The 25,855-nt window shown below is 41.5% G+C and overlaps 1 protein-coding gene across 19 annotated transcripts in view; it reads right to left on the bottom strand.

Moving 5' to 3' along the window:
- Positions 1-25,855, bottom strand: part of SERGEF (secretion regulating guanine nucleotide exchange factor) — a 253,741-nt gene that overhangs the window by 79,434 nt on the left and 148,452 nt on the right. The window contains exon 11 of one of the 19 annotated variants that reach the window (XM_024255575.3): positions 12,844-12,979. The exons of the other annotated variants lie outside the window; for them this stretch is intronic. Within the exon in view, the coding sequence (XP_024111343.1) occupies positions 12,969-12,979 (11 nt within the window). The 3' untranslated portion in view covers positions 12,844-12,968. Of the gene's footprint in view, positions 1-12,843; positions 12,980-25,855 lie in introns of those variants that run through there. 19 annotated transcript variants of the gene reach the window in all.

Below are 25,855 nucleotides of genomic sequence, written 5' to 3'. Positions count from 1 at the left end.
GATTAGGGCCAAGACCTTAAGCAAACCCAGACAAGAGCCTCTGTATCTTAGATGTGTGTGTGTGTATTACCCCCTAGTGGCTCCACAGTAATGATTACAACTGCAGTCATGTGAGGATGTCAGATCTGTGCCTCACCTCCATACTGGCTGTGTGAGAAGTGAGCAAGCCTCCCGGTGACAGGGGAGGCTGTTCCTTTCTCAGGCAGCACCGCTGCAGCCCCTGACCTACTTTCTTACTAAAAATAGCTCTTCTTAGGTCACTGCTGCAAATTGAATTCCACTGCTTCACTGCACCCTGTAAGCAGGTGGGTGGGCGCCAGAGCACATTTGGTGAGCTGCAAGCCTCTGCTTATGTGGTGCACTGCTGCCCAAGGATGCTAATTCCACATGCCTGAGCAGACGGCAGAGCGTGTCTGCACTCAGCAGGGCTGTATGTGACCCTGCTGGGGTTCCTTTATTTGGGGGGAAGGGGGACAGGGAGGGGCAGTGAGGGAAATTCTAGATCCAGTTTTGAAGTCTGACAGAACTGAATTGAAACACAGGATCCAATGCTTTCTTATTTGACCTTGGGAAAGTCACAACTTCTCTTTGCCTCAGTTTTCTCATCTGTAAAATGGAGAAAATAAAACTGACCTTAAAGTATGATTGTATAGATATTTTAAAATGCTATTTACAAAGCAGTCTTTGGCACAGAAGAGGAGCCCAATAATGAAGCTAGTACAGGTATTCTCCATTGTATGGCCTGTTGCTCCACATGCCCTCCAGCTAAAGCCTCTCATAGCAGGGGTAGCAAGGGACAGGAGGTCAATCCAAGAACTAGGAAGATTTTAAGCTGAAAGGGCTTTAGCAGTACTGAGGTCAAAGGTTCTCAGGTATGGCTGAGCATCCCAATAACTGGTAGCCTGTTAATAATACTGATTCCAGGTCCTTACCCGGGAGACTGGGACTCAAGAAGTCTGTCTAGGGGCCAGGGTATCTGCAATTTAATAAGCTCTCCAGGTGATTCTGATGAACTTCCAAGTTTGAGAACCTCTGAACTAGGCCAGTCACCTTGTTAAAGTAAATGAGTAAATGAATTACTATTATTTTTCTTCCATTATAAGCACAATGCATAGTCATTATAAAATATGCAGAAAACATGGAAAAGCAAAAAATCAAAATAAAAAAAGTAAAAATTCAATCATATATTGAGTGATTATTAAATGCCAGGCCCTTTGCTGAGTCCTAGGGATTTGTACAATTCTGACCCTAAGGAAGGCCCAGTCTATGTGCAGAGACAGAAACAGACAAGAAGACTGTAACACAGGACATATGTGTTAGAGCCAAGTTACAAATTTTATAGAAAGAAGGATGAAGGAGCAACTGATTCCACTTAGGAAGTCAAGGAAATCTGCAGAGCTGGACTGGAAGAAGAGCAGATATTCATGGCTAGACAAGGGAGTGAAGGGCATTTCAGGAGGAATGAACCAGACATACAAAAGCATACAGGGATGAAAGGTATTTGTTAGGAAAATGTCCTAAGATCACCATAGTGAGGTCACCATATACAGCAAATAGTGGTGGCACAAAGACAGCTGGTGTGAACATCTGGGTCTGGATCATGAAGGGTGTGGATAACATCAACAATGCTTCCTACACTGGGAAGTATATTTCCCAGTATATTCTTCATATGTGCCTTTTTGTTTTCATTTTTCCATGACCAATGCTGCAATTCTTACTTACTAAACACTACAAATTAGTGAAGCAGATAGGTCATCTTTTATCCAGTCCCAAATGTTAGTAAAATTAGGTAGCTCATAATTTTACTAAATTATAAAAAGACTATGATGAACATCTTTAACCATAAAGTTTTTTTCCATATTTAAGATCTTTCCTTAGAGGAGAATGCTAGGATATGAATTAATAAATGAAAGTGAATGGACATCTTCAAGGCTCTTGATAATAGCTCCAAAGGATTTTCCAAAAGTGGCCCAGATGTTTTTATAAATGAGGAGATAAGGCCCAAAGAGGTTCCATGTCTTGTCCAGATTATACAGTCGAATGGGGTGGTACCAAGAGCAACATCTGGGTCTCCCATCTCCCACTCTATTTCTCTTTCTTCTGACCACATTGCTTTTCTACAAATCATAGAGAGATAAAATAATATCTATTCACCCAATGCTTCTAATCAATTCTAAGTATTTTAGGTAAGCAATGTACATGCATAGGAGATGTGAGTAATGTGTGTGTTTATATGCACACGTGAAGCTCTATATACGAGTTTATTTTTCCATCCTTATCATGTATGCTCCCCTACCAATGACAATTTTTGTTCTAGCCAAGCTGATCAAATCTTACATTGTCTTACCTCCACACTTTGATCCTGCATGAAGTATCTCTTGTTCTCCTAGTCAAATTCTATGCATATTTTTAAAATCCAAAAAGCATTTCCTGACTCTGGGCACTTATTATCAACAACAGTCATATGTGATACTTACTTTATTGCTTTGCAGCAACTCTGGTATTGATATAAAATTATTTAAGTTTTACCTACAGAATGAAAGCTGCCTCCAGCTTCTGTTATTAGAAAGGGATAAAACAACCCCCCCCAACCCCACCCTTGAGGCTAATGAAAAGACTTCTAGCGTTTGATGGGCTGAAGATAGGTCAGGCCAATCCCTTGTACCTTCTATATCTACAGTAGCAGACATCTTGGTAGACTGGAAAGAGCACAGGATCAGGAGACAGAATAATAATAGCTTCCATGTGCTGAGGACCTACTCCGACCAGGCACAATGCTGGTTGCTTTATATACATTATTTAGAATCCTTAAAATTACCCCCAGCAAGGGAAATACTATTTGACCCATTTTACAGATGAGGAATCTTAGGACCTGAGAGATTAATTTATTCACGGTCAATACCATCAGTAAGTGGCAAAATCAGGATTTAAACTCAAGTATGTCTGACTCAAAAATCTATGTTTTTTTCTGCTTTACTATATTATGTCTCAGCAAATGTCATTTCAGTTCTAGCTCTGTTACTTTCAAGATATATGATCTTCTCCTGGTCTTTTTTTCTGTTGCTATAACCGAATACCACAGGCTGGATAATTTATAAAGAAGTTGATTTGGCTCACAGTTCTGGAGGCTGGAAAGTCCAAGAGCATGGTGCTGGTATCTAGTGAGGGTCATGCTAGGGTGGACAGGTGGAAGGAGAAGAGAACACATGCGAGAGAGAGCTTATATTTTTAACAAAGCCGCTCCAGCAATAACTAACCTACTCCCACAATAATGACATAAATCCATTCATAAGGGTGGATCCCCCATGACCCAATCACCTTCCAAAGGCCCCACCTCCCAGCACTGTTACACTGGGGACCAAGTTTCTAACACAGGAACTTTTGAGGAGCATATTCAAACCATAGCAGATGCCCAACAGGACATTCATGCTCTCCAAATCCTAGCCTCCTCACTAACAACATGGGGATAATCATCTTCCCATCCTGCCCTTTACTCCCAACACACACATACACATACAGGGCTGTTGCAATGACTCAATGTTATAATGGTTGTAAAAGACCCAGACAGACATATGGGTTGTTATTAGAGTCCTGAACAGCACAACTGATCATTCTGGTGATAAATGGACATCCTGCCAAGATCCTCTGTCACTTAAAGAGAATTTAATTATGCTCACTAGACAGCTCCTTCTAGCATCAGAGAGTGAATGTTTGCAATGCATTTCATAATGACTTTCAGCAAGGCCTGAAACCAAGAGGTTAATACTCTGAGAAAAATCCATTAACCAAAATACTGCATTCTTGGAGTACTCTGGTAATCATGGCTCCCTGGGATATTTTCCCACTCTATCACACATATGTATGCATTTCTATATACACTTGCACACATCTTTCACTGGCAGCCTATTTCTTTTTTTTTTTTCCTTTATTATTATTATTATTATACTTTAGACTCTATGGTACATGTGCGCAACGTGCAGGTAAGTTACATATGTATACATGTGCCATGCTGGTGCGCTGCACCCACCAACTCGTCATCTAGCATTAGGTATATCTCCCAATGCTATTCCTCCCCCCTCCCCCCACCCCACAACAGTCCCTGAAGTGTGATGTTCCCCTTCCTGTGTCCACGTGTTCTCATTGTTCAATTCCCACCTATGAGTGAGAATATGCGGTGTTTGGTTTTCTGTTCTTGCGATAGTTTACTGAGAATGATGATTTCCAATTTCATCCATGTCCCTACAAAGGACATGAACTCATCATTTTTTAGGGCTGCATAGTATTCCATGGTGTATATGTGCCACATTTTCTTAATCCAGTCTATCATTGTTGGACATTTGGGTTGGTTCCAAGTCTTTGCTATTGTGAATAATGCTGCAATAAACATACGTGTGCATGTGTCTTTATAGCAGCATGATTTATAGTCCTTTGGGTATATACCCAGTAATGGGATGGCTGGGTCAAATGGAATTTCTAGTTCTAGATCCCTGAGGAATCGCCACACTGACTTCCACAAGGGTTGAACTAGTTTACAGCCCCACCAACAGTGTAAAAGTGTTCCTATTTCTCCACATCCTCTCCAGCACCTGTTGTTTCCTGACTTTTTAATGACTGCCATTCTAACTGGTGTGAGATGGTATCTCATTGTGGTTTTGATTTGCATTTCTCTGATGGCCAGTGATGGTGAGCATTTTTTCATGTGTTTTTTGGCTGCATAAATGTCTTCTTTTGAGAAGTGTCTGTTCATAGAGACACAAAAAACCCTTCAAAAAATAAATGAATCCAGGAGCTGGTTTTTTGAAAGTATCAACAAAATTGATAGACTGCTAGCAAGATTAATAAAGAAAAAAAGAGAGAAGAATCAAATAGATGCAATAAAAAATGATAAAGGGGATATCACCACCGATCCCACAGAAATACAAACTACCATCAGAGAATATTACAAACACCTCTAGGCAAATAAACTAGAAAATCTAGAAGAAATGGATAAATTCCTCAACACATACACCCTCCCAAGACTAAACCAGGAAGAAGTTGAATCTCTGAATAGACCAATAACAGGAGCTGAAATTGTGGCAATAATCAATAGCTTACCAACCAAAAAAAGTCCAGGACCAGATGGGTTCACAGCCGAATTCTACCAGAGGTACAAGGAAGAGCTGGTACCATTCCTTCTGAAACTATTCCAATCAATAGAAAAAGAGGGAATCCTCCCTAACTCATTTTATGAGGCCAGCATCATCCTGATACCAAAGCCTGGCAGAGACACAACAAAAAAAGAGAATTTTAGACCAATATCCTTGATGAACATTGATGCAAAAATCCTCAATAAAATACTGGCAAACAGAATCCAGCAGCACATCAAAAAGCTTATCCACCATGATCAAGTGGGCTTCATCCCTGGGATGCAAGGCTGGTTCAATATACGCAAATCAATAAATGTAATCCAGCATATAAACAGAACCAAAGACAAAAACCACATGATTATCTCAATAGATGCAGAAAAGGCCTTTGACAAAATTCAACAACCCTTCATGCTAAAAACTCTCAATAAATTAGGTATTGATGGGACGTATCTCAAAATAATAAGAGCTATTTATGACAAACCCACAGCCAATATCATACTGAATGGGCAAAAACTGGAAGCATTCCCTTTGAAAACTGGCACAAGACAGGGATGCCCTCTCTCACCACTTCTATTCAACATAGTGTTGGAAGTTCTGGCCAGGGCAATTAGGCAGGAGAAGGAAATCAAGGGTATTCAATTAGGAAAAGAGGAAGTCAAATTGTCCCTGTTTGCCGATGACATGATAGTATATCTAGAAAACCCCATTGTCTCAGCCCAAAATCTCCTTAAGCTGATAAGCGACTTCAGCAAAGTCTCAGGATACAAAATCAATGTACAAAAATCACAAGCATTCTTATACATCAATAACACTGGCAGCCTATTTCTAGAAAGCAGGATTCAGCAAAAGGGAAGCTGGGCTTGGATTCCACCACCAGGGGGGCAATTGTAAATGGGCTGGGGGGCATTTATTCCAGTTTTCCAGAGGCTTCTGGTGAAATGTTAGGAGACCTGGCTGAGGTGTCAGGAGACCTGGGTTGTAGTTCACATTCTGCTGCTTACTCACTGTATAACATTGGACAACATGCTTGACTCAGCCTCGATGTCCTTTTACATAAAATAGGGATGATACCTACCTTAGATAAATTAGCTAACCTCCCTGGGGCAGTATTTCCTCTGCTGTGAAACTGTCACAATTACTATGTATATATCTGTACTGTGTGCTGGCCCTGTGCTGACGGCTTTGCATGCATTCTTTCACTCCTCCTTACAGTCCTGTGAGAGGGGTACTATTATCTCCAGTTGACAGAAGAGGAAACCTACGCTCAGAGGAGTTCAATAATTTGTGCCAGGTCATATAACTGTTAAGTTACAGAGTTAGGATTCAAACCTTGGTCTCCTTGATTTGAAATGCAGTGCCCTTAACCATGAAACCATATTCATACTTACCAGAGAGCTGTTGCAAGGAAGAAATGAACAAACATTAATTATTATGTGTCTCCTGTGTATCTAGTAGTTTGCATCCCTCTTCTGTAAGACACATGAGTACAAGGATGCTCTATAGAGCCCCGGCACATGAGGCTGCTCTGTGACTGTGGGGCCCTGTGTGGGAGATATATGCATTTTGAGAAGGGAAGGGAGAGACAGGACCTGGTAGAAAAGTATTTACTGCTGCGCTCCCCAAAGTCAGGAAGTCAGCCATACTAGAAACATGGATGAGGGTTATGGATGAAATTTCCCCAAAGTTTTAAAAGTTGGAGAGTTGAAGGCTGGTGTAGCAGTGACAGAATCTTGCTGAAGACTAGAGTAAAACACTTACATTCATGCATTATTGCAGATTTTTAAGCTTATGGTATCCAAGGTGACTGGGCTGGACACTAATGAGGAAAAAGATATGACTGAAATGGCAGGAGTACGTGCCTTCAGAGAAGCTGGACAACCCCGTCCCCACTGCTTACACAGACAGGATGAAGGGACACAAGGAAAAACCCACATTTTGAAACCTTAGGCTGGATTGAACTAAAAATAGACCTGTGATTCAAATGTCTATTACTGAGTTCTCTGCTTTTGCACTCTGGAAACCAAGTTGTTTCACTCCCCATCAAATCTACCTCCCTAAGGTGTTCATTCCCACAGCTTGGAGACACAGCAAAGTAAAAACTACTGAGAGTCTAATGAGTGTGTGATACCATCCTGGGCCCTTTATACCCATGATCTCATCTGTGCTGCACAATAACCTTGGGATGCATGTACAGAGGAGGAAACTGAGGCCTAATTAGGTAAGATGACTTGCCCAAGGTCATTGAGCTACTAAATGGCAATACTGGGAATTGAATGAACTCAGGTCAGTCTGACTCCAGAACCCATGCTCTTTCAAACAGAAATCCTTGCTACATTTCAAAGAGGCAGAGCTTCATTTTAAGCTTAGTGAGTGATGAAAGCAACATTGCTCCCTAATTTACCTTCTGGCTCTGGGAAGGACCCAGCAAGGCAGCCATTTGAATGATTCATTCCTGTGACTGACAAGGAGACTTCTCTTGGTTATAGCTTCAGCAGCTGCTAAATCTGCTACACACCACCCCACCTCACCCCCTCCATTTGGCTCAGGTAGGTGGAATTATTTATGTAAGAATTTCAGTGGCCTCCTGCCTTAAGCATGATTATCACAGACTTTTAAGTGATAAAAATGTCATAAATCATAATAAAGGACAAAAGGAGTCAGGGTCAGGGAAGGTAACAGGAAAGAAGGTATTCTGAAAAGCAAAGAAGTAGGTACAGATGCAACAAGGTAACTCTCAGCATTTACATAAACACTTTGCTAGCAATTTATTCATCTGATCCTCATAATACCCTGGTAGATGTTAGTATCTCCATTTTACAGATGAAGAATGTGAGGGTTAGACCTGAGGTCCAAGGTCAGACCGAGGGTAGGATAAGAACCTAGGTCTCCTAATTCTCGCTCAGTGCTTCCCATAACCCATTCACCCAATAAAGTGAAGACAGAAATCTATGAGAACTATCAGAGAAAGAACTCTGTAGTCTTGCTCCTCTGCATGACAGGACCAGGGAGGGGAAAGTGGCTGTGACAGTATCAGAGAGTAGTAGCACGGAGTCTGGAACTGTGGGCTTAGGAACACTTTTCAAGTCCCACCTTAGATATATACTACTACATAATTGTGTGACCCTAGGCAAATCATTTAATCTCTCTGCCCTGATTTCCTCACTTGTAAAACATAGCAAACAATAGTACCCACTTCATATGGTTGTTGTGATGATTAAATAGAAAAAAATTTATCATAAATGAACAGTGCTTGGCACCAAGGCAAACAATCAGTAAGTGTTAGCTGTCACTGTTTTCATTATTATCATCATGAACGTGCCCAACACACTGCTTGGCACATGAGAAATGTTAAGTGAATGTTCATTTCTTCTCCTTCCCCTTGCTCCTGTATTTCCCAAGGCACCACACCCCCATCTGTTATCTGTAGACCTGTTAAGAGGAGGTCTAGGGTTGAGGAAGAGCACACAGTGCTTCTTCCCAGGCAATGTGATTGGGCTGGCCTTGCTTACTGGGGCAGTGAGCTGCTACACAAAGTCATTAATCATACGTGGTGCTATGTGCCTTCAGGTCACTCCGCAGAAATGAACAACTCCATCTGGTTTTTCCTCAGGAGACAGAGCCTTCCCATGTATCCACGTATGGCGTTCCTATTGAGGACTCAATCTTCGCAATAGCTTCTTGGAATCTGGAAAGTCCACTAAGATGAGTTTGTCCCTATAAAAAGGGACCAGGAGGCTGGGCACGGTGGCTCACGCCTGTAATTCCAGCACTTTGTGAGGCCGAGGCAGGTGGATCACCTGAGGTCAGGAGTTTGAGAAGCCTGGCCAACATGGCAAAACATGTCCCTACTAAAACAAACAAACAACAACAACAACAACAACAAAATACACACACACACACACACAAAATTTAGCCGGGCACAGTGGCGCACACCTGTAGTCACAGCTACTCGGGAGGCTGAAGCTGAGGCAGGAGAATCACTTGAAACCGGGAGGCAGAGGTTGCAGTGAGCCAAGATCACACCGCTGCACTCCAGCCTGGAGGACAGCCCAAGATACGTCTCAAAAAAAAAAAAAAAAAAAAAAAAAAGGGACCAGGAAAGCAGTCTTTGCCCTGGGCCAAATTATTGCAGCAGCAAAAATAATCACAGAACAGTGACACTTACATAACATTATTAAAGCTATCACAACACCATACCCTATAGCAGGGCCACTTAGCAGAAACGCTATGTACATATACATAAAGAAAAAACTGTAATTAAGTAGCTCTGCTTCATTAAGCTTTCTCTACAGAACCAACTCCCTGACTTCTCTACAGAGCTGAAAGTTTTCATTCCAACCTTCCATCAGATAGTCCTATTTGGGTAAGATGGCTATTGTTCCACAGGCATCTTACACTCAGCTATGCTAAAAAATAAATTCATTACCTTGCCCAAAGCCTATTCTTTCCCCTCTCCAGGCATTTCTCTTCTCAATGATGACATATCTACCCAGTCTACCAAGGAGAAAAGGGTACCACAACCTCGATCCTGCCCATTCTTCCCCTTCCCTTCTCAATCCTTTTCATATTAGGCCATTTAATTACTGACAAGCACTGGCTTTCAAATCTCTTCCCTACTTCCTATTTCGCTGCCACTGCCTGTCCTTCCTGACAGTTTGCCCTGTGGATTTCAAGCTTGCTAGCCAGTCTCCATAGTTGTACAAGCCAATTCCTCACCTAAAATATCTTAATTTGCATCTCCTTCTGGGTCTGTTTCTCTAGTTGAACCTGGACTGACACACTCTGTCTTTGAAACTAAATTCTTATTTTGGTAGAGTAACATTTTGTTTCTCACCTTTGACAGGTAAAATTTGGTAACTGGATCATGCTAAGTTCTGGCAAGGATGTGGAGCTATAGAAATCTGCATTTACTGCTTCTGTCAAGCATCAGGCACTAAGCTCAGTCCTTTACATATATTATCCCGTCTAACTGTCATAGTTGCTCTGAGCATTTTCATTCTTTATCTACATAGGGAAACTGAGGCTCAAGGAGGTTATCATTCACTCAAAGTTGCATGGCTAGGAAGGAGCAGAGCTGAGTTTCTTTCATGGACTTACTGTCCCTCTCAAAATCACATCAACTTCATTTGAAAATTATAATGAAACGATTTATTAAAACTATAATATTCTTACTTTTTATACAAAATTATTATCTTTCTTTTCCAACCATACTTATACTTGTTCCAACCTCAGAAAGTCTATATAAAGTAAAGCGGGGGAGTAGGAGAGCCAGAGTATTATCTTTATTTTATAGATGTGCAATTGGAGCCCTTGGAGGGCAAGTAAATTACTTAAGGTAATTTAAATTTCATTTTAAAAGTGAAGATTAACAAAGGTACCTGGACAGTTTAAGGAGCCAGATTAAAAAGACATCTTCACTAGGGGATAGTCACTACTGGATTTGGAAACTGTCACAGTTTTAAATACAGTAGTGCCCCCTTATCTTCAGGGGACATGTTCCAAGACCCCCAAGGGATGCCTGAAATCTCAGATAGTATCAAACTATATACGTTTGCTGTTTTTTCCTATACAGTAACAGGCGGATAGTATATACATCATGGACACACTGGACAAAGAGATGATTCATGTTCTGGGTGGGATGGAGTGACATGGCATGAGATTTCATCACGCTACTCAGAATGTGAAACTTTTGCATTGTTTATTTCTGGAATTTTCCATTGAGTATTTTCGGACTGTGGCTGACTGCAGGTAACAGAAACTGTAGAAAGTGAAACTGCAGATAAGGGGAACTACTGTTCTCCCTCTGCGACATGATTTGAAGCAAAGGGGCCTGGGCTGAGTGGTGGGAGATCTGCTTTCTTAGTCTGCCTGGGCATGTCCTCTGGCTGGCTCACAACTGAAACATATCACTGCCCCTTCTAAGACTTGAATATTTCACTTATAGGTGAAGACTGGGAACAGTTGGCTTCTGAGATCCTTTTCAGCACCAACCCACTTTAATTCTATAAACCCAACATTCCCAAGTATACCATGGCCATCTATACTTTGCAGGCTCTCTCTAGAATGGACAAAGGTTATTCTGCAATGTGGGCACAGATGTGGTCCTGTAATGCAAGATACTGAAAACCACATCCCCAACCCTAACCCACAAATTTCCTCTCTAGGCCTCTTTTATAGGAATGTCTTCAGACTACCCCACTGCCTATCCCACTGACAATTTAAAGGCAATATAACTAACAAGCTCATCCTTTACCCTCTGTCAATATCTCTGCTGCCATGGCTGGCTCCCCTGTGCTCTGGCCTCCCTAGTGCAAGCTGACTCAGTCAATACCCAAGACTTACCATTTCTACCACTAGGCCCTCTCTTATATTGATTCCCAATTACACATTACTTTGTTGACTTCTGTTCATATTTCCATGCTTTAGATCCTGAATTCATCATCCTTTGTGTATATAAATTCCCAGTTTTCAGAAAAAGTGAAATGTTCCCCTTTTATGCCTTCATGGAGACAGACTGCAGCTGGAGCCTTCTGGCAGCCAAAAGTGACCCCTTTGCAGCTCTTAACAATCTGTTACTGAATAATTTGAGAGAATATTGCTAATTATGAACCTGTGTCTTTAGATACCCAACTCCTTAAGCTGCAGAGTACCCAGGACAAGGTTCTCCTCCTTGAGCAAGTTACTTACCCTCTCTGCCTTAGTTTCCCCATCTGTGAAACAGGTATAATAATAGTACCTACCTTACTGTTGATGTAAAGAATCAATTAACAATGTATGTAAAATGTGTAAAACCACACATAGATCAATAATGTCAACTATTACTGTTATTATGATTCAATAAATATTTGAGAGTTGATCATACAGTGTGTTGGCTTCCTGGACTCTTCTCCCCCCTTAACTTTCCTAAAAAGCCAAGCTATTGAAGTCATTATCTTTTTTTGTTTCTTAAACCACATTTGAGTTCATATGGTGAGCCTTGGCAGAGCCCCCAAAAATAATGAAACGAAAGGAAACATGTCTAAACAGGTCTACAATTTGGCATAGTACTGGTTTGGTACAAATCTATGCAGCATAGGGAAATGGAGAATGTAACATCTCCAGTGTGGGTGAGTGGCAGAAACTACCCAGAAACAAGCCAAGTCAAGGGCTCCTAAGGCCATGGACTGTGAGGTCACAGCGACAAGGGTGGGGTCTTTGGAGCTCACCTCTAAAGCTGCTGACATTCTATCTCCAGAGGGGTGTAATGTGCCAGCTGAAGTTAGGACTTGTGGGTGACAATTCTGAGCATAGCCTGTAACTTGCTGTGTGACTTAGGGCAAATCATTTCCAAACTTAGGCCTTAATTTCCTCTTCTGTAAAGATTAGGCTGTTTTTGAAGTCCCCTCCACCATGAAAGTCTGTGGTTCTATGACCCCAGGGCTCTTCTTACATTAGATCAGCTAAGATTTTGCTTCTCCCTGCTCCGAAAAGCAGTCCCTCCCACAGTAGAAGCATATAAATCTTCTTTGGCTACCCTCTCCATTTGGCAAAATTAAAATTTTAAAAAGGATCTGTCCAAGAGCTCCCCATATTTTCCCCCTTCTTGCTATGTAATGCCATTTGGTGAAAACTTCTTCAAGTAGGTTCCCAACTGATCTTAGTAAATTCCCTTCACAAGAAGTATTCGTCTCAGAGGTGCTGCCCGAATAAAATGAACAGACTCACAAAACTCGCAAATACAAAGGCCATGGTGCCAAGGCTTCAGCTTTGAGTGGCTTCCCTTCTGTCATACTGTGCAGTCACACAACTTCCAGCCTGCCTCGCATTCTCTGGGCCACTGTGGGACCACTTCCTCTATCCTTTTCAGCTGTGGCCTACAAAGAGTAGTAGGAACTTCCATTAATTGGGGTAGATTGAGCCCATACCTTTATCTCTATTTCCTTCCAAAACCCTCTTAAACCAACTGTAAAGGAACAAAGAAAGTATGAATCCACCAAGAAAAGACGAAGAGAAGGAGAAACAAGATAGTTCAACACATTTCAGATGAATACCACAGATGAAGGAGGTAACTGACTATGCAGAGTGGAGGAGGCTGAAACCTTGTGCCTGCTGAAGGGAACAGTGAGAAGGAAACAAATTTTGTCTTGCAAGACACTGAAAAGCCTCAGGACTGAGAAGCACCAAGTGTCTTTGAAAGTCGGGTAAGGATAGGGCTGAAATCAGAGGGGTTGCCTGAAAGTATATTTATGGGGGGTAGTTAGATGCCCAGATTCTCCCCAAAAACACATAACTAGGCAACTTATCTGTTGCTATACCTAACGAACACCACACATTATCTGGCGAAACTGACCCAGGACAGCCCTGGATCCGGAAAAAGAGTCGTCGGAGGGTGGCAGTGAGGATCACAATGAAACAAAAGGGTTAAGTGAGTAAGTGACAGTCTATGTAAAGGATGATGGGACTCCCCCCAGCCCCCTTCCAGCATCCTGCTCCAGAAAGTCAACAACTAAGCATATACACCCCAAGACAGAAGATTAGGGGAAAAGTTCATAAATATTGATCTCTGGAAGTTTACCAATGGGGAAAAGCTTCCCCAACTCCTCAGTCCAAACATCTTACAAGGAAGTCAGCAGCCAATGCACCCTCCCCATGCACACAGAGTCTCATGTAGTATCTCTTTTCAATATAAACAGCCAGCTAAAGATCATCAGATCTTTAGAGAGGAAAACCTCTGTATCAGTTAGAATCTCAGCAGAGGACCACATCAAACTGGATAGCAGGAGTTTAATAAAGGAACCATTTACAGAAGTATGGACAATGTTTATATTCCAGGACTACTAGATAAAACTAGAGCTCTACCACCTCTAAGCCTGAAGAAGTAAGGGAAAGGAGTGGTTACCCTTGGAGAGGGTGAATTGGAGAGGGTGAAGTTAAGGAGAGGGACACCAGACTGGAATCCCTGATAGAGGGATGCAGCTACAGCAGGTAAGCAGGGAGAAGCTCTCATTGTTTTTCAGTCCTGAGATCTGCCATTCGTCTCATTAGCTGAACCCAACCAGAAGCCAGAGGGCCAGTTGATGCAGGCCATAGAGAGGCCATCCTCCCTAGGGGTATATGGAGTGTGAAAAAAGGTGGATAGTGCATCTACAGGGCAAACAAAAAACATCCAGCACAGTCTCCAGTGTGAAAGACAGAACCCAAAACAAAGAAATAGAAAATTAAAAATTGGAAAAAAACAGAGTCAAGGCAGAGAACAAAAGAAAACATTTTTTTAAACTCTATAATTAATATCCATAGAAAAATGATAGATGATATGGCAATATAAACAAGAACAGAAAACTATTTTAAAGGATTAAAAATAAGAAAGAGCCTTAGAAATTAAAAATAATAGCTAAATAAAAGTTTCATTAGAAAAGTTGGAAGATCAAGTCAAAAAATTTTCTCACAAAGTGGTAAGAAAAGTAAAAACATGCCCAAGAGGAAAGAAAAGATAAGAAAATTAGGAGTCAGGAAATTCAATATACATTCAATAGAAGTCCCTGAAAGATAGAACAAAGAAAAATAAGGAAAAATATTATAAAACAATTTCAAGAAAGATTTCCCAGAACTGGCAAGCCTAAGCCTCTGGACTGAGAAGGCTCAATAAACACCAGAGCAATGAATAAAGAAGATACATACCAAGGCATGTCATCACAAAATTTCAAAACACTGAAGTAAAGAGAAGTTCCTAGGAATTTCAAGGAAAAAAAATGGCAATGTACAAAGAAACAGGAATTAGAAAAAGCAGCAGACTTCTCAATAGTAACACTAGATGCTAGAGGACAATGGGAAATGCATGCAAAAGTCAGAATGAAAAAAATTGCCAACCTAGATTTCTACAAACAGCAAAAGTGTCAATCAAGTGCGAAAATAGAGTAAGCATATTTTCAGAATTTCAAAGAATCAAAAAATTTATCTTCAACTCCTCTTTTCCAGGAAAGGTAGGAGTCCTGTGCCCCACCAAAATGAGACTAATCTAAAGAAGAAGGAAGATAGGCAACAGGGATTTAACACAGGAAAATGGTATACAGAAGTCATCAGGTAACCACTGTGCAGGCCTAGAGTAACCATTTCAGAGTGGAACAGAAAGGCAGAACCCCAGAGTGGCATGTGGTGAAAGTGGGGGTGGGGAGACTGCTGAAAGAGTTGACGTCTTTGACCATGTTGCAAAGCGTGTAAGAGGTGTTTTATAGATGTTTTGGAGGCATTTGGGAACAATTAGTGATTGGTATATAGAAAGTCAGTTAAAGGAAGGGGAAAATAAACAGGCAAGTTTAACTCCAGGAAAAGAAAAGTATAAAATAGCAACCATATCATGATATATTACTTGGCTTAGCAGTGAGAACAGTATCTACACTACTCATAATAATAGACTAATGACTTAATTACAGGTGAGGATGGAGGGAAGGGAAATGAAGGTGGTGGTATAAGATAATTAAATTTTTATTTATAAGAATGCAACAGATAAAATTTATTTTAAAATTGATATCTTAAATAGACATTTAATTTAGAAATATAGAGATAGACACCCCAAAATAATTCAAAATGGTTGGCTCCGGAAATCGGACAACAGAGTGGGAAAAGATGAGGCAGAAATTGCCATTATTAAGCCTTTTAGTATTTAAAAAATTTTAAACTATGTACATACACTATTTTGTAATAAACAAAAGGTAATCTAATTTAAGAGTGCATGCTCCAGAATCAGATAACGTGGCTCAATCCTGGTTTCATCAAATATGAGTTTGAGATCTTAATATGTTTAGCTTTTCTGAGCCTCATTTTCCTCATCTGTAGAACAGGGTTACATGTTAAGTGAACATGTAAACAGGGTTACATGTTAAGTGAACATGTAAACAGGGTTACATGTTAAGTGAACATGTAAACAGGGTTACATGTTAAGTGAACATGTAAACAGGGTTACATGTTAAGTGAACATGTAAACAGGGTTACATGTTAAGTGAACATGTAAACAGGGTTACATGTTAAGTGAACATGTAAACAGGGTTACATGTTAAGTGAACATGTAAACAGGGTTACATGTTAAGTGAACATGTAAACAGGGTTACATGTTAAGTGAACATGTAAACAGGGTTACATGTTAAGTGAACATGTAAACAGGGTTACATGTTAAGTGTATGTAAGATACACACACAGTGGATGTTAACAGTGTGAGTAAGAGCTTAATGAGACAGTGTAAGAGTTGAGCCTGGCACTTGGCATACAGTAAGTTCCCTGAGGAGGAAGAAGGGATCATCATGAGATGGTCAGATCACCTCAGCTTTGTTTCAAGAGTGAAGGCTAAACTCTCTCCACCCTAACACCCACAACAATCAGGTAGCAAGCAGTGAGGGAAAGGGCCATTTCCTATGTCCTCTCACTTCATCCACAAGGCTTAGCTTCATATTGTGTACCCAGGAAGAACATTTCCAGTAATGCATGTCTGTGGCATTGACTTAAGAATAGAGGAGCAAGAGAGATGACAAAGAGGGCCATATGGGAAGCAAGGCGAAACACCAGAAAGAGCACTGAAGTGAGTCAGAGGAAACAGAAACAGACATTCTGAGCACCTACTCTGTGCCAAGAGCTTTTCCATAAACCACATAATTCGCTCCAGCGGTACACACATACAGAAGCTATTATTATCTCAGTCTTTAAGGATGAGAAACCCACAGTTTAGAGAGGGTGGCAATCTTGCCCGTGGTCAGATATTAAGATATTAAGCAGCAGAGCTGGAAATGGAACCCATGACTTAACAACTCCAAGGCCTCTTGCCCCTTACACTACATTACGCTGCTTGGGGCAAATCATGCAACCCTTCTGACATTCCATTTCCCCACTGTACAGTAGGGATTGTACTTTCTCTGAGAACTTCAGAGTTACTGTAAGAATGAAAGGAGTTGGTGAGTCAAAGAGCCTGATACAGTATGAAACAGTAAGCACACATGAGGACCTAATGACACATGCATGGGTGCCACAAGGGCTACACTGTGGAGCTTCCTAAGTCAGCTGTTTGGCTTGGTTGTCATGGGAAGAGAAAAGGGCTGGCTTTGGCCTAGGCCTGGAGTTGCAACTAGAATGGGGCAGAATCTGGGCCAAGGAGTCTGATGGGGATTCTAGAGCCACAGTCAGACTGTAAATCATGACATCCCCCATCCAACAGGTCGGTAGCATCTTGTATCGGCTAAACAGCAAAAACTTACCAAATTAATATCTTATAAAGCCACAAGATTAAAACCACTGCCATTCCTCCCAGGTTTCTCTGTTGAACAGTACTAGCTTCTAAAAATAGATCAAATCAAGTCATTTCTCTGCTTTAAAATCTTTCCTGCACCTTTACCCCACAGGATGAAGTTCTAGTTCCTTAGCCTGACATTAAAGCTTTTATGACCTGGCCGTAGCCATCACTGTAGCCTTGTCTTCCACTGCTCTGCTCCCCTCCAGATGCCCTCATTTCCCCCAGTTTGCCATGCCTTCTCCATACTTTTGTTCATGTTGATCATATTCCCTGGAATACCTTTCTCTTCTTCATACTCATCCTTTAAGACCCACTTCAAGGATCATCTCTTCTAAGAAGCATTACCTAACCCCATGTTAGGATGAAGGTGTGAATTTACAGCTAAACAAAACAGCCTCAAAGTGAGAGAGCTAGCAGAGACCTCAAAGATTATCTTACTCAATTCTCCTATTTTATCCATAAAGAAAAGGAGGCCTGTAGAAGGAAAGTGGCCTGCCCAAGGTGTCAGCAGCTTGTCTAGTACTCAGGTATTCTGTCCCAGTACTCTTCCTATTGCATGGTACAGCTTCTGAATGAATGAATTCATGAATGGACAAACAGGCAAACCAAATGTTGCTAAAGCACTGCCCAGGGACAGCACGGTGAATGAATAGTCATAGTTGTTCTACATTTAAGGGCTTTAGGTGCACCCAGGAGGAACAGAGGATTCCAGAGGCAAGAGGCAGCAGGGACAGCAGTCAAAGGACAGGTGATACAGAGGTGCACCAGCATAAGCTGAGGCCTGTGGATGCCGAGAGGCAATACTGTGAGTCTGGGTTTTGCAGATACAATGGTGCTGCCCAGGCTCAGGAAGCTAGTGCCTGTCTAAGGAAGGACAGAGCAGGCTCATGGGCTGGACTGCTTGGCCACTGTCAAAGCTGCCCAATGTCACATGTGGTTGTCCCCTAGTTGCTATGCTCTGGTAGATAGACAAAAGGATGGGGGCTGGCCTCTGCCCCTACAAACAAGTACCATCAGTAATGCTAGCTCTGCTGTTGCTTTTTCCTGTCTTCCAAAGCCACATGCATATTAAAAGTTCAGTTTATGCTGCTTGATATGCTAATTAACCTAAGTCAAACCTCTGCAGGGAGCAGCAGAAGAAGCAGCAAGCGCAGACCTTGCAGTCAGCAGACCTTGGTTTGAATTCTGGGCTCTACTTCTTGGAGTTCTCATCTGAAAAACGGGGACAATTTCTATCTACTTTCTACCCTGCATGGTGATAACTAAATGAGATGATATATGCAAAATGCTCAGAATAGTGTCAGCACTTTGTACTTAACTACGTCACTTCAGTTTTACTCTGTAAAAAGGTATTATCCTTTAAAGAAAAAAAGTTTTATCTGCTATAATTGTCAACTTCTGAAGAATCTTCCTAAATAACCTATGATAGTTCTACACCGTCTAAACAATAAAGTCAATGCCCTTCAGCATGCTGTTGGAGACCTGGTCCTAAGCTGTTTTGCTGGCTGACCAGTTGTCCCTCAACCATTCACACTTTAGAGCCTTCTTTCCCTTTGCTCATGCTTATCCCTCAGCACAGAATGCTGCTCTTTACCCTTCCTCCACTCAGGAGCCACTTCTTCCACAAGGATTTCCAAAAGTAATCATTCTTACCTCTTCATTCTTTCTCCTAGTTCTTATCATGGTCTGCTTTGTATTCATTCATTCAATCATTCATTCATTCAGTATTTAAGTGCAAAGTATGTGCCAAATTTAATTCCCATAGCTCTCTTTCCCACTAAATGTGAGTTCCATGAATGTGAATTCCATGAATGTTGTATTCCTCCACAGCATCCATAACACTACATGGCACATCATCAGCCACTAGTAAGCTGAAGGGAGAGAATGAGAAAATATTGCATATAATGTTCATTCAGTATTTAACAAACATGTGAAGCACCTATTGCATGCAAGGCAAGTATAGATGGTCTGAGTCTATGAAGATGTTCAACACAGTTTGTGGACATGAAGACAGACTTTGAGAGTTGCAGAAGACTTTAGAAATTGTCTAGTCCAGCTCCCACATTTCCCAGATGGGGATTCTAAAGGTCCAGAGAAGGAGAGTAACTGCCTAGGATAACACAGTTATCACCATAACTCTAGTTATGGTGCACAGTGGAAGGCTGTCTCTAACTTGCTCTAATTCTTTGTATTTTCCTCTTTGAGTTCACATTAGATTTACTTTTGCAAGGCCTCAAGCCTCTTGAGTAACTGTAAACAAGTGCAGTGGGTCACAAATGCAGTTTCTACTACTGTAAGCAACCCTAAAAAGGACCAGAGCATTGTGCTAAACAGGTGGTCAACCTTGTGCCTGAGATGACCAGCATGAAAGAGTAATTTAGCAACTATGGGAGCCTCCTCAACAGCCTGGCACCCTCACCTGTGGTGTCATATAGAATGACTCCTGTGGAGTGATATAAATGTTGCTTCTCTAGGAACAGTGAAAAATCCACCTTGATTGAGAGGTAAAAAGTTACATCTTGGGATTTGAAGCTATGCTTTGAAAACATATGACTTAACAGAAATGTGACTTGAGCAATAAGCAAGATTCTGTAAAAAATCTCTGTATTTATTGTGAAACATCTTTCTTAAATGTAAAAGGTTTATCACGTTTCTGGCCTGTTGGAGAGGAAAATATGGTGCCCCAAGTGGCCAGGTGTGGTAGTGGCAACGAATATATCAGTTCCAGGGCTGAGAAAGGCAAGACCTGGGACAGAGCACTGGTAACCAAGAGAACTAAAAAACTGTTGCTTTGCCTTTAGCTGCTGTCTCCCTGTCTGGCAAACAGCTCAGGCAACCACTTCAGAAAGCCCCTTGAGAACCAGGCACCATCTCCTTCTGAATAGCACAAGCTAGACTTGAGTGCTAGTCCCAGCTCTGCTATTGACCAGCTGTGCAATTTTGGGTAATGCCTTAGGGCTGCTCTGGTAGCAACAGGACCCAGGAAGGCAGCCAAAGAATTCAATAAATAGTTTTGAGATAACTGATCAGCCATTGTGTTACAATTGCCTACAGTATTCAGTACAGTAACATGCTGTCCAGGTTTATAGCCTAGGAGCAACAGGCTAAACCACATAGCCTAGGTGTGTACTAGGCTATACCATCTAGGTTTGTTAAGTACACTTTATAATGCTTGTGACAAAATCATCTAATGACACATTTCTCAGAACATATCCCCCCTTTTTGAGAGAGAGAGAGTCTTGCTCTGCCACCCAGGCTGGAGTCCAGTGGCAGGATCTTGGCTCACTACAACCTCCGCCTCCCTGGTTCAAACAATTCTTATGCCTCAGCCTCCTGAGTAACTGGGATTACAGGCATGTGCCCCTAAGCCCAGCTAATTTTTTTATATTTTTAGTAGAGACAGGGTTTCACCATTGTATTAGTCTGTTTTAACACTGTTAATAAAGACAACCCAAGACTGGGTAATTTATAAAAGAAAGAGATGTAATGGACTTACAGTTCCATGTGGTTGGGGAGGCCTCACAATCGTGGCAGAAGACAAGGAGAAGCAAGTCACATCTTACACTGATGGTGGCAGGCAAAGAGAGAGCTTGTGCAGAGAAACTCCCCTTTTTAAAACCATCAGATTTCGTAAGACTTATTCACTATCACAAGAGCAGCACAGGAAAGACCTGCCCCCATGATTCCATTACCTCCCACTGTGTCTCTCCTACAACACGTGGGAATTCAAGATGAGATTTGGGACACAGCCAAACCATATCATTCCGTCCCTGGCCCCTCCTAAATCTCATGTCCTCACATTTCAAAACCAATCATGTTTTCTTAACAGTGTCCTAAAGTCTTAACTCATTTCAGCATTAACTCAAAAGTCCACAGTCCAAAGTCTCAGACAAGGCAAGTCCCTTCTGCCTATGAGCCTGTAAAATCAAAAGTAAGTTAGTTGCTTCTTAGATACAATGGGGGTACAGGCTTTGGGTAAATATAGTCCATTCGAAATGGGAGAAATTGGCCAAAACAAAGGGGCCACAGGCCCCATGCAAGTCCAAAATCTAGTAGAGTAGTCAAATCTTAAAGTTCCAAAATGATCTCCTTTGCCTCCATGTCTCACAGCCAGGTCATGCTGATATAAGAGGTGGGTTCCCATGGTCTTGGGCAGCTCTGCCCCTGTGGTTTTGCAGGGTACAGCCTCCTTCCCAGCTGCTTTCATGGGTTGGCACTGAGTGTCTGTGGCTTTTCCAGGTGCACAGCTGTCAGTGGATCTACCATTCTGGGGCCTGGAGGATAGTGGCCCTCTTCTCACTTCTCCACTAGGCAGTGCCCCAGTAGGGAGTCTGTGTCGGGGCTCTGACCCCACATTTCCCTTCCACACTGCTCTAGCAGAAGTTCTCCATGAGGGCCCCACCACTGTAGCAAAATTTTGTCTGGGCATCCAGGAACTTCCATACATCTTCTGAAATCTAGGCAGAGGTTCTCAAACCCCAATTCTTGACTTCTGTGCACTCGCAGGCTCGACACCATGTGGAAGCTGCCAAGGCTTGAGGCTTGTACCCACTGAAGCCACGGCCAGGGCTCTACACTGGCCCCTTTCAGCCACAACTGGAGTGGCTGGGACACAGGGCACCAAGTCCCTAGGCTGCACACAGTAGGGGCACCCTGGACCCAGCCCAGAAAACCATCTTTCTCTTCTAGGCCTCTGGGTCTGTGATAAGAGGGGCTGCCATCAAGACCCCTGACATGCCCTGGAGACATTTTCCCTATTGTCTTGGGGATTAACATTTGGCTCCTCGTTACTTATGCAAATTTCTGCAGCTGGCTTGAATTTCTCTTTAGAAAAATGGGATTTTCTTTTCTATCACATCATCAGGCTGTGAATTTTCTGAAACTTTATGCTCTGTTTCCCTTTTAAAACTGAATGCCTTTAACAGTGCCCAAGTCACCTCTTGAATGCTTTGCTGCTTAGAAATTTCTTCTACCAGATACCCTAAATCATTTCTCTCAAGTTCAAAGTTCCACAAATCTCTAGGGCAGAGGCAAAATGCCACCAGTCTCTTTATTAAAACACAACAAGGATCACCTTTACTCCAGTTCCCAACAAGTTCCTCATCTCCATCTTAGACCACCTCAGTCTGGATTTCATTGTCCATATCATTATCAGTATTTTGATCAAAGTCACTCAACAAGTCTCTAGGGGGTTCCAAACTTTCCCACATTTTCCTGTCTTCTTCTGATCCCTTCAGACTGTTCCAACCTCTGTCTGTTACTCAGTTCCAAAGTCACATCCACATTTTCGGGTATCTTTTCAGCAGCACCCCACTCCTGGTATCAATTTACCATATTAGTCCATTTTCATGCTGCTAATAAAGACATACCTGAGACTGGGCAATTTACAAAATAAAGAGATTTAATGGACTTACAGTTCCACATGGCTGGGGAGGCCTCACAATCACGGCAGAAAGCAAGGAGGAGAAAGTCACATCTTACGTGGATAGTGGCAGGCAAAGAGAGAGCTTGTGCAGGGAAACTCCCCTTTTTAAAACCATCAGATCTCATGAAACTTATTCACTATCATGAGAACAGCATGGGAAAGACCTGCTCCCATGATTCAATTACCTCCCACAAGGTCACTCCCCACAACACATAGGAATTCACTATGAGATTTGGGTAGGGACACAGCCAAACCATATCAGCCATGTTGACCAGGCTGGTCTCAAACTCCTGGCCTTAAGTGATCAGCCTGCCTTGGCTTCCCAAAGTGCTGGGATTACAGGTGTGAGCCACTGACCCTGGCCACGTATCCCGATTTTTAGGCAATGCATGACCATACTAGAATAAAATATAAAGAAAGACCATTATACTCTGGAGTAGAGAAGGATTCCCTGACTCAAAATCCAAAAGCCATACAGGAAAAGACTGATACATTTAATCTATAGTAAAAGAAAAGGTTGTATGACAAGATATTACAGACAAAATAAACAAAAACATCAAAAACAAAAGATAAAAAGCTGGGAAAATACATTTGCAATTCAAATCACAGAACAATGCCTAATCTCCCTAATATGTAAAGAACACCTAGACATTTATTAGAAAAAGACTGACAATCCAATTGTTTTAAAAAAATAAAATAAAAGGCTGTCTTAGTCCTTCTGGGCTGCTATAACAAAATACCTTAGACTGGAAAATGAATAAACAATACAAGTTCTGGAGGCTGGGAAGTCCAAGATCAAGGTACCAGCTGATCTGATGGTATATAGTGAGGGCCTGTTCCTTTTAGATGGCACCTTTTAAATGTCCTCACATGACAAAAGGGGTGAACAAGTTCCCTTGGACCTCTTTTATAAGGGTACTAACCCCATTCTTGAGGGTAGAGCCCTCATGACATAATCACCTCCCAAACACCCCACCTCTTAATGCTATCACATTAGGGAATAAATCTCAACATAAAATTTTTTGAAAGACACAAACATTCAGACTCTATAGCAAGGCAAAGGATACTGAGGCAGAAAAAATAATGGCCTCCTAAAGATGTCCATGTCCTAATTCCTAGAACCTACGAATATGTTTTGTTACATGGCAAAGGGGAACTGAGTTATCAGATGAAATTAAGGTTGCTAATTAGCTGATATTAAGACAGGGAGTGATACGGTTTGGCTGTGTCCCCACCTAAAATCTCATCTTGAATTGTAATCCCCATAATCCCCACGTGTCAAGGGAGAGACCAGGTGGAGGTAATTGAATCAGGGGGGCAGTTTCCCCCATGCTGTTCTTGTGATAGTGAGTAGATTCTCAAGAGATCTGGTGGTTTTATAAGGGGCTCTTCCCCACTTCATTTGGCACTTCTCCTTCCTGCCACCTTGTGAAGAAGGTGCCTTGCTTCCCCTTCACCTTCCATCATGGTTGTAAGTTTCCTGAGGCCTCCCCAGCCGCGCTGAACTGTGAGTCACTTAAACCTCTTTCCTTTATAAATTATCCAGTCTTGGGCAGTTATTTACAGCAGTATGAAAATGTACTAATATAGGGAGATTATACTGGATTATCCAGGCAGGGATGATGTAATCAGAAGGGTCCTTAAATGTAGAAAAGGGAGGCAGAAGAGTCAGTGTCAGAGTGATGCAGTAGGAGAAAGATTTGAAAAGCTATGGCTGGCTCTGAAGATGGAAGAGGTCATAAGTCAAGGAATACAGGTAGCCTTTAGTAGCTAGAAAGGGCAAGAAAATGAATTCTCTCTGGAAGGTATGAAGGCTGCCAACAGCTTGATTTTAGCCAAGTGAGACCCATCTTAGATCTCTGACCTCAAACTTGAAGATAACACATTTGTCTTGTTTTAAGCCATTAATTTTATGGTAATTTGTTATAGCAACAATGAACAAAACTAATATGGGTGTGAAAAACTCCTCATAAAAGAGAAAACACAAATAGTTCTGGAACATATAAAAAGATGCTCAACCTTCATTTATAATAACTAAAATTAGATAGATTAAAAAGGCCACAATAATCTTAAAAAAGAACAAAGTAGGAGGGCTTATAATGCTAGATATCAAGATTTATTATAAAGCTACAATAATCAAGCTGGTGTGGTACTAGCATACAAATGGAAAAACAAACTAATAAAAAAGAACGTAAAAGCACATTCACACATACCTGCAGTCTCTTGATTTATAACAAAGGTACCTCCACAATTCAATGGTAAAAAATGAACTTTTCAATAAATGGTTCTAAATGTTTAAAAAAAACTAATTTGAGATGGATTTTAGGCCTAAATATAAAAGGCAAAATAATAAAGCTTCACAAAGAAAATATAAGAATACTTTCATGATCTTGGAACGGGTAAAAATGTCTTAAGTAGGGCACAAATACCTCAAACCATTAAAGGAATGGTCAATAAACTGGACTTCATTAAAATAAATAACTATTCATCAAAAGACACGATTAAGAGAGTAAAAGAGTAAGCCACACGAGGTCAGGAGATAGAGACCATCCTGGCTAACATGGTGAAATCCCATCTCTACTAAAAAATACAAAAAATTAGCCAGGCGTGGTGGCAGGCGCCTGTAGTCCTAGCTACTCGGGAGGCTGAGGCAGGAGAATGGCGTGAACCCAGGAGGCAGAGCTTGCAGTGAGCCAAGATTGCGCCACTGCATTCCAGCCTGGGTGACGGAGCAAGACTCCATCTCAAAAAAAAAAAAAAAAAAAAAAAAGAGTAAGCCACTGGCTGGGAGAAGATGGTTGCAATATACATATTCAACAAAGGACTGGAATCTACCAGATATAAAGGATGCCTTCAAATCACTAAGAAAAACATAGACAAAACCCATCTTAAAACAATGGGCAAAGACTTAAAGTCTTAGGACTTAAGTCTTTGGATTTGACAAAAGAAGCCACCCAAATGGCCTATAAGCATGTAAAAAGGTACTCCACATCATTAGTTATGAGAGAAATGCAAATTAAAATCAGTGAGATTCCATACTGCACACTCAAC

This window comes from Pongo abelii, chromosome 9, assembly GCF_028885655.2.
Source record: "Pongo abelii isolate AG06213 chromosome 9, NHGRI_mPonAbe1-v2.0_pri, whole genome shotgun sequence".
Classification (NCBI taxonomy): Eukaryota; Metazoa; Chordata; class Mammalia; order Primates; family Hominidae; genus Pongo; species Pongo abelii.
Note: the sequence above shows the minus strand (reverse complement) of the source record. Positions and strands in the feature narration are given on the sequence as shown.